Genomic DNA, 9,158 nt, shown 5'->3' with positions numbered 1-9,158 from the left:
ACAGTCCGTCCCATCCTGAGCCGAGGTCGCAGCGAAAGTGTAAAGTCCGCCTGGCTCTCTCCTGCCTCCGCAGCAGACGGGCTTTGTAGAATTGCGTTCAATTGGCCCTCCCCTAATGGACTAAATTACCAGCCTGATCGCCGGTGGGCTCGAGTCCCACTCTCACTCGCTCACCAAACTATTACTCGATTGCGCGATGATGTCGGGACCCACGGGCAACATCATCTCACACGAGTTCACGCGCTTGCACGGCGGCTTGAGCAAGGTAAAACTCTGGCCAATAAGTTGCTTCTTTATCAGCGATTGGGCTGTAACAATACTTCCATTCTGACCGGTTTCAGCCAAGTATTACGGAGGCTGCATTAGCGGGTCACTAATCACAGAGTCACCACCTTTCTTGGCTGAGGAGCGAATAACTGCGGCTGTCGGATATCTCAAATTTCTCTGTTTTTATTTCACATTTTCAGCATCCGCACAACAGTGCAGGTCGTTGACCTTTCATTTGCTCAGCACAGTTGGCACATTTCTCTTCAGGCTTTACAGTCACGTTTCTCCCCTCCCACCCCTCGCACAGAAAGATCTCGCAAACAACAACAAGAATAGCCAGTTAACTGCAAATGTCTGATCGAGGAACAGCAACCCCAGAACTCCCTGCTCATCAAAAGGCTGCTGACCTTTTTCCGGCTTTGGTTTTAAGAAGGAGACATCAGCATCACAGCGCTTCCTCGCGACGTCGCCACGGTTATCCGGCTGGACCATAACCTCAAGGTGTGGAAATGAGACTTCACGGTTCTGATTCAGAAATAGCAGCCGCCGGACAATCGTGTTGGGGAAGACCAAAACATTTTGCGACGAACGCAACAGCACTTTAGAAGCCGACATCTCTTAAAATCAGATCTTAAAGATTCATGTAAGTCCTCAGATCTTTCTCCCACGCCTTCTCCTTTGCCTCTCTCCTGCGTTCCTCTTTCCTGCTGACGGTCGCAGCCTTCTGCACTCGGCCGAGGAGATTTTTCGGCCGCTCCACCGCTTCGGAATCATTGGCGCTGAAGTGAGTGACCTTCGGCCTCAGGTCCGTCTGGAATCCGAGACCCTTCTGATCTCTCTTGAGCACGGTCTTGACCGGAAACTTTTGCCCCTTCCCATCGGGCCCAAGTCCCCCTTCCTTGTCCCAACCTTCCTTCAACATCATTTTGAAGCCCACGTTCGTTTCTGGAATGAAGTAATAAGTTGGCGCTGGCTTGTCGTTCTTGTTGAACAAGTGCAAGGTCGACCTCTCGTGCTCTTCAACGCTGTCTGCCTGGTATTCCACTTCACAAATCTGGCAGAATTTCTTCAGCTGCGGCCTCTCCCTGCAAGTGTAAGGGCAGTTCATTGTTATTTTCAAATGATTATACTGAACACCATCCATTCGGGAGACAGGACAACATTGCATTTTATCCTCAAGATCTGCCTTACCCTTGACTGCAGCACTGTAACAGAAATAAGATGACCTCTGGCGTAGAGGTATTGTTACTTGGCCAATAACCCCGAGAGCCAGCGTAACGCAGGTTCAAATCCCACCACAGCAGATGGTGACATTTGAATTTAATAAAAAATGCGAGAATTGAAATTCTAAAGATGACCGAATCATTGCTGATTGTCGTAAAAATCCATCTGACTCACCAATGTCCCTTAAGGAAAACTGCCGCCCTTACCCGGTCTACCCCACGTCACCTCTGAGAAGTGTAAAAAGAATAGGGGACTTCAACGTCACCAATATTAATTGGGCTAGACAGAGTGTGAAAGGTTGAGAGGGGGTGGAATTCTTAATGTGCAGACAGGAGAGCTTTTTTTTAGCCTGTGCGTAGAAAGTCCGACAAGAGAGGGGGCGGAGCTTGGCCTAATTTTAGGGAATGAAGCTGGGAAGATGGTAGAAGTGTCAATGGGGGAGCATCTTGGTGATAGCAATCATAACTCAGTAGGATTTAAGGTCGTTATAGGACAAAGATAGACCGAAAATAAAGGTTCTCAATTTGGGGGGGGGGCGTGATTTGACTAGGATCAGACAGGATCTGGCCAAAGGGGGCTGGGAGCAGCTCCTTGTTGGAAAATCCATATCGGAGCAGCAGGGGCCAGAGAGAGTACAGAGCAAACATGTTCCTGCAGCGGTAAAGGGTGGAACCAATAAGTCCAGAGAACCCTGGATGTCAGGATTGAATAAGGAAGAAAAAAACGAGAGGTTTATGGAAGAGACAGGAGGCTGAAAACAATGGTGGCCCTTGAGGAATAGAGAAATTGCAAGGGGCACTTAAAACAAAAATAGGAGAGTGAAGAGGGGGCAGGAAAAGTCATTGGTGGGCAAAATGAAGGGCACTCCTAAGGTGTTTTCTAAATATATTAAGGGCAAGAGGGTAACCAGGGATGAGTTGGGCCCATCAGGAAGCAAAGAAGCAATCTGTATGTTTGGAGCCGAAAGACTTAGGTGAGGTATGAAATTAGTTTTTTGCGTGTGTTGACGATGGAGAAGGACACTGAGGGTATAGAAAGTAGGGAGGGGCCGTGTGATATAATTGAGCAGATTAAGATTGAGAGGGAAGGGATGTTCGTGGTTTTAGCAGGTTTAAATGTGGATAAATCCCCAGGCTCACACAAGATGTATCCGAAGCTGCTGTGTGAGGCAAGGGGCTCCGACGCTCACCTACAAATCCTCTCTGGCTACAGGCGAGGAGCCAGAGGACAGATTGTGTTGTTCTGTTATTCAAGAAAGGAAGTAAGGGGGGGAAAAACAAAAAACAGATAATTATAGGCCAGTGAGTCTAACATCAATGGTCGGGAATTTATTCTGAGGGTCAGAATTGATCTCCACTTGGAGGGGCAAGGCTTAATCAAGGAGAGTCAGTCCGGCTTTGTCAAGGAGAGCTCATGTCTAACAAATTTGATGGATTTTTTTGAGGAGGTGACTTGGGTAGCACGGTAGCACAGTGGTTAGCACTGTTGCTTCACAGTGCCAGGGTCCCATGTTCGATTCCCGGCTTGGGTCACTGTGTGTGTGCAGTCTGCACGTTCTCCCCGTGTCTGCGTGGGTTTCCTCCGGGTGCTCCGGTTTCCTCCCACAAGTCCCGTAAGACGTGCTGTTAGGTGAATTGGACATTCTGAATTCTCCCTCTGTGACCCGAACAGACGCCGGAATGTGGCGACTAGGGGCTTTTCACAGTAACTTCATTGCAGTGTTAATGTCAGCCTACTTGTGACAATAATAAAGATTATTATTATTAGGTGTGTAGACGAGGGAAGCACAGTTGATGTCGTCCACATGGACTTCAATAAGACTTTTGACAAGGCCCCACAAGGCAGATTGGTCAAGGAGGATAAGAGCCCATGGGATCCAGGGCAATTTGGCAAAGTGGATCTAAAATTGGCTTAGTGGCAGGAGGCAGACGGTGTTGGTCAATAGTTTCTGTGTCAAGGATCCAGGTGACTGTGTGGAGTCTGCACGTTCTCCCCGTGTCTGCGTGGGTTTCCTCCGGGTGCTCCGGTTTCCTCCCACAGTCCGAAGATGTGCAGGTTAGGTGGATTGGCCATGAATAATAATACCAATCATCTTTATTATTGTCACAAGTAGGCTTACATTAACACTGCAATGAAGTTACTGTGAAAAGCCCCTAGTCGCCACATTCCGGTGCCTGTTCGGGTACACAGAGGGAGAATTCAGAATGTCCAATTCACCCAACAGCATGTCTTTCAGGACCTGTGGGAGGAGACCGGAGGAAACCCACGCAGACACGGGGAGAACGTGCCGACTCCGCACTGTGACCCCAAGCCGGGAATCGAACACGAGACGCTGGCACTGTGAAGCCACAGTGCTAATCGCTGTGCTTCCGTGCCTAATTGCCCCCGACTGTCCAAAGGTTAGATGGGTTACGGGGATAGGGTGGGAGGAGTCGGCCTGGGTAGGGTGCTCTTTGGGAGGGTCGGTGCAGTCCGCTGTAGGGATTCCATAAACCCTCTGGGGGTAGAGAATTCCAAAAGTTCACAACCCTCCGAGTGAAGAGATTTCTCCTCATCTCAGTCCGAAATGATTCCCTTATCTGAAAACTGAGCCCCACTGCTCGACTTTTTAGCATCTATCCTGTGATGCCCCTTCAGAACCTTGAGTGTTTCAAAGCGATCGGAGGTTAGAGGGCCAACTTGCCGAGTTCAGGCACCGTCTCTGGTTAAAAGCAAATTACTGCGGATGCTGGAATCTGAAACCAAAGGGAAAATGCTGGAAAATCTCAGCAGGTCTGGCAGCATCTGTAGGGAGAGAAAAGAGCTAATGTCCAATGACCCTTTGTCAAAGCTAAAAGACAGAGAAAGTGGGAGATATTTATACTGTGGGGTGAGGGAATGAAAGATGAGTCAGCCACAGAAACCAAGGGAACAGAGTGCTAATAGCCACAGAAAACAAGGGAACAGAGTGCTAATAGCCACAGAAACCAAGGGAACAGAGTGCTAATAGCCACAGAAACCAAGGGAACAGAGTGCTAACAGCCACAGACACCAAGGGAACAGAGTGCTAATAGTCACAGAAACCAAGGGAACAGAGTGCTCATAGCCACAGAAACCAAGGGAACAGAGTGCTAATAGCCACAGAAACCAAGGGAACAGAGTGCTAATAGCCACAGAAACCAAGGGAACAGAGTGCTAATAGTCACAGAAACCAAGGGAACAGAGTGCTCATAGCCACAGAAACCAAGGGAACAGAGTGCTAACAGCCACAGACACCAAGGGAACAGAGTGCTAATAGTCACAGAAACCAAGGGAACAGAGTGCTCATAGCCACAGAAACCAAGGGAACAGAGTGCTAATAGCCACAGAAAACAAGGGAACAGAGTGCTAATAGCCACAGAAACCAAGGGAACAGAGTGCTAATAGCCACAGAAACCAAGGGAACAGAGTGCTAACAGCCACAGACACCAAGGGAACAGAGTGCTCATAGCCACAGAAACCAAGGGAACAGAGTGCTCATAGCCACAGAAACCAAGGGAACAGAGTGCTAATAGCCACAGAAACCAAGGGAACAGAGTGCTAATAGTCACAGAAACCAAGGGAACAGAGTGCTAATAGCCACAGAAACCAAGGGAACAGAGTGCTAATAGCCACAGAAACCAAGGGAACAGAGTGCTAATAGTCACAGAAACCAAGGGAACAGAGTGCTCATAGCCACAGAAACCAAGGGAACAGAGTGCTAATAGCCACAGAAACCAAGGGAACAGAGTGCTAATAGCCACAGAAACCAAGGGAACAGAGTGCTAATAGCCACAGAAACCAAGGGAACAGGGTGCTAATAGCCACAGAAACCAAGGGAACAGAGTGCTAATGACAGTCCCCAAAGAGAATAAAAGGTACGAAAGACCAAACAGCAAAGAAACTAAAATCAGAGGCTGAAGTGTGACAGATGTAGATGTGGGGGGAGGGGAAGGGGGAAGCAAAGGGGAGAAAAGGTAAGGAAAGGGGAATACCTTGGTGGGGCGGGAGAATATATATAACGAAAGACAAGAATGAAAGAATTGGTAAAAGACAGTTAAAATGGAATGGGATGAAAACAAAGCGGTCTTGCCTAATTGGCTCTCGTTTGTTTCCAAACACTCACTGGGGGCGACAGAGAGGGGGAAGTGCCAGTGGCGATATGTCCCAGCATAAGTGGCAGCTTTCAGGCGAGGAGCTGGCTGCGGAGGCTGGCGGCAAAACCAATACGCCACATCCACACCTTGGGATGTCACAGACACTGGCTCAGGTCTTACCCTGTTGATATCAGAACGCAAGGTGCTTAAACGCTTACCTCGGACCTTGCTGCTCTTCCCGGTGTGAATGGAAATCTTCAAGAGCCGCGACGATCTCTGAATGCCCAGCTTGTCTGGCCAAATCCAACGCATCCCGACCTGTGGAGTCGCACACGCCGACCCACGCGGCTCCCCGCTGCAATAGGTATCGCACCACCTCCACCTGACCACCGTATGCCGCACACATCATTGCAGTCCAGTAGTAACTGTCCCGGAAGTCTATATCACACATTACTCTCTCCACCAGGCTGCGAAGCATTTTCAGGTCTCCATTTTGAGCACACTTCAGCATCAGGTGACCATTCCCCGCCGCTGCCTTGGGAAGGCCCCTTGAGTCTCGTTGCTCGTCGGCGTTCTCGGGCCTCAGCTTCCGCCAAACGACTCTCCTTCTCCGAACTGAGCTCGCGCCCGCCTCGCTCCTCGACGCCAGAAGGCCCTCGTAGAAACTCTTCACCTCGTCCCCGTTCAAAGCCCCGTCTCTGCAGCGGGACGAGGGGGATTTCCGCCGCTGCCCGTTTTCCCATCCGTCCGCTTTCTCTTTCGCTCGGGTAAAAGCGATCAGCTGCGTGTGGTTCATCCCGCGGAACCTTCTCCGGCTACAGTTCGGAGAAGCAACGTTTCTGTCAAAGCTGGTCTCACAACGTGCCAAAGACCCGACTTGGAAAAAAAAAAAGGAAAGTTAGGAACTGCCGATGATTTTTAATAGTTACAAAGCAATAATTAGCAAAATTCAGCAGGGAAGATGACCACAAACAGCATGAGATAATAAAAAAAACAGAAGTTAGGTCCATCTAGCCTGTTCTGCCATTCAATAAGATCATGGATGATCCAATTGCAGCCTCGACTCCACTACTATTGCTCGCCCCTCCCCATTTCTCTTTATTCCCTTGTCAAAGAAAAGCTATGATGTGGAGATACCGGCGTTGGACTGGGGTGAGCACAGTAAGAAGTCTGACACCAGGTTAAAGTCCAACAGGTTTGTTTCGAATCACTTGCTTTCGGAGCGCAGCTCATTGTTATGGGCCAGGACTTAGAAAACCCCAAAGTGTATCATGGAGTTCACCTGACCCACAACTTTTACTAGATTGTGGTATGGGGAGTACACGGCCCACTCTGCAGGTGTGGTACAGCAGAAATGGAAAAGTATTTTTTAAAGCAAAACAATGTTTATTCTATGAAGTCAAGTTAACCTTTTTAAAACATACAGTGAACATCTTAGCAACCATCAATTCAAATACAACCCCCAAAGAATACAACACTAAGCAATCCTTTAAGCTTTCCTTTTAACATCCATAAGACTTAAAACACCTTTTACCAGAAGCACATCAGATTAAAGTCACTACTGTTATTAGTTTTAAATCACCAGGATCGATTTACAGTCTTTAGATTACAGGGAGAGATTCATACCCCTTCTGGCTGTGACTGCAGCTACCCAGCTCTGAAAACAAAACTAAAACACACCCTGCAGCAAACAGCCTAAAACAAAAGTAAAAAGCTGACAGACAGCCTAGCTCCATCCACTCTTTGACATCACTGCAGTAATAAACGCCCATTTCTTAAAGGCACTCTCACTACAGATATTTATATACACACCCATTTACAGGGAAATCTGGCTGTCTGCATACAGATTCTACATTCATATATAGATTCTCTATGCATACAGATTCTACATTCAGTTTCTCTATACATACAGATTCTACATTCATATATAGATTGTATATGCATACAGATTCTACATTCATATATAGATTCTCTATGCATACAGATTCTACATTCATATATAGATTGTATATGCATACAGATTCTACATTCATGTATAGATTCTCTATGCATACAGATTCCACATTCATAGCTTCTCTATTCATACAGATTCTACATTCATAGGGGCAGCACGGTAGCATGGTGGTTAGCATAAATGCTTCACAGCTCCAGGGTCTCAGGTTCGATTCCCGGCTGGGGTCACTGTCTGTGCGGAGTCTGCACGTCCTCCCCGTGTGTGCGTGGGTTTCCTCCGGGTGCTCCGGTTTCCTCCCACAGTCCAAAGATGTGCGGGTTAGGTGGATTGGCCATGCTAAATTGCCCGTAGTGTCCTAAAAAGTAAGGTTAAGGGGGGGGGGGGGGGTTGTTTGGTTACGGGTATAGGGTGGATACGTGGGTTTGAGTAGGGTGATCATGGCTCAGCACAACATTGAGGGCCGAAGGGCCTGTTCTGTGCTGTACTGTTCTATGTTCTATATATAGATTCACTTTGCATCCAGATTCTACATTCCTATATAGATTGTATATGCATAGTTTCTACATTCATATATAGATTAAATATACAAATAGATTATGCATTGATTATACAGTTTATATGTAGATTATACAGTGATATGCCTATAGATTATATACAGTTTCTCTACATTACCCTGTTTCCCCCGCCGCCATTTTGGAGTCAGGGCGCTCGCGGGGGCTGCCGGGAGCCGTCGACCTCTGACCCCTTCGGTCCGGATTTTTTTTTTTAAACGAAGATCGGGAACAAAACGCGGGGCGGCCGTGGGCTTGGCAAAAAATCCTTTTTAATTTACTGCTTCCCCCAAAAAATAAATAGGCACCCAACCGTTTCTGGCGGTGACGTCAGGCCGGTTCCTCCCCCCAGTTTCCGGTTCCGGCGGTGACGTCAGGCCTGTTTCCCTACGTTTCCGGTTCCGGCTGTCAGGTTCCCGGATGCGGTGGCTATGGCGGCGGTGGAGGCGGCCCTCGGCTCCATCTACAGCAGCCCGCAGCTGGTGAGGCCGCCCACAGCCTCTCCCTGCGATGGAGCAGAGTGTCCAGCAACTATAGGGACATTATATTATTATTAATGATGTTATCATCGCTGTCAGCAGCTTTGGGGGAGGGGTTAGCATTAATCTGCACCATCACCATCCAGACCCACCACCATCTAGAAGGACAAGAGCAGCAGATACCTGGGATCACCCCCCCCCACCTGGACGTTCCCCTCCAAGTCACTCCCCATCCTGACTGGGAAATATATCAGCCGTTCCTTCAGTGTCGCCGGGTCCAAATCCTGGAGCTCCCTCCCTAACAGCACGGTGGCTGTACCTACACCTCAGGGACTGCAGCGGCTTCAAGAAGGGGGTTAGCGCTGCTGCCTCCCGGCGCCGAGGGCCCGGCTTCCATCCCCCCCCCCCCCCCCCCGGGATCCGGGGTTGCACATTCTCCCCGTCTTCTCTTCCAGCAGTGCCCTGCTAAGGGGCTGGTTTAGCTCACTGGGCTAAATCGCTGGCTTTTAAAGCAGGCCGGCAGCGCGGGTTCAATTCCCGTACCAGCCTCCCCCAACAGGCGCCGGAATGTGGCGACTAGGGGCTTTTC

General features: G+C 48.9%; 1 protein-coding gene across 1 annotated transcript; it reads right to left on the bottom strand.

Annotated features, from left to right (window-relative positions):
* Window positions 1–430: 430 nt before the first annotated feature.
* On the bottom strand, window positions 431–8,316 carry gpank1 (G patch domain and ankyrin repeats 1). The gene is made up of 3 exons (XM_038816505.1): window positions 8,212–8,316; window positions 5,804–6,461; window positions 431–1,352 (listed from the first exon to the last, which is right to left on the bottom strand). The coding sequence occupies exons 2-3, from the start codon at window positions 6,379–6,381 to the stop codon at window positions 899–901; spliced, it is 1,032 nt and encodes a 343-aa protein (XP_038672433.1). The 5' UTR covers window positions 6,382–6,461; window positions 8,212–8,316; the 3' UTR covers window positions 431–898.
* Between the last annotated feature and the right edge of the window lie 842 nt (window positions 8,317–9,158).

Source organism: Scyliorhinus canicula, chromosome 13, assembly GCF_902713615.1.
Source record: "Scyliorhinus canicula chromosome 13, sScyCan1.1, whole genome shotgun sequence".
NCBI classification, from domain to species: Eukaryota; Metazoa; Chordata; class Chondrichthyes; order Carcharhiniformes; family Scyliorhinidae; genus Scyliorhinus; species Scyliorhinus canicula.
Note: the sequence above shows the minus strand (reverse complement) of the source record. Positions and strands in the feature narration are given on the sequence as shown.

Coding starts and splice junctions, on each gene's coding strand:
- gpank1 (XM_038816505.1), bottom strand. CDS start 6,381: ATGAACCACACGCAGCTGATCGCTTTTACCCGAGCGAAAGAGAAAGCG. Junction 1,353..5,803: donor GAAGAGCAGCAAGGTCCGAG/GTAAGCGTTTAA, acceptor TTACACTTGCAG/GGAGAGGCCGCAGCTGAAGA.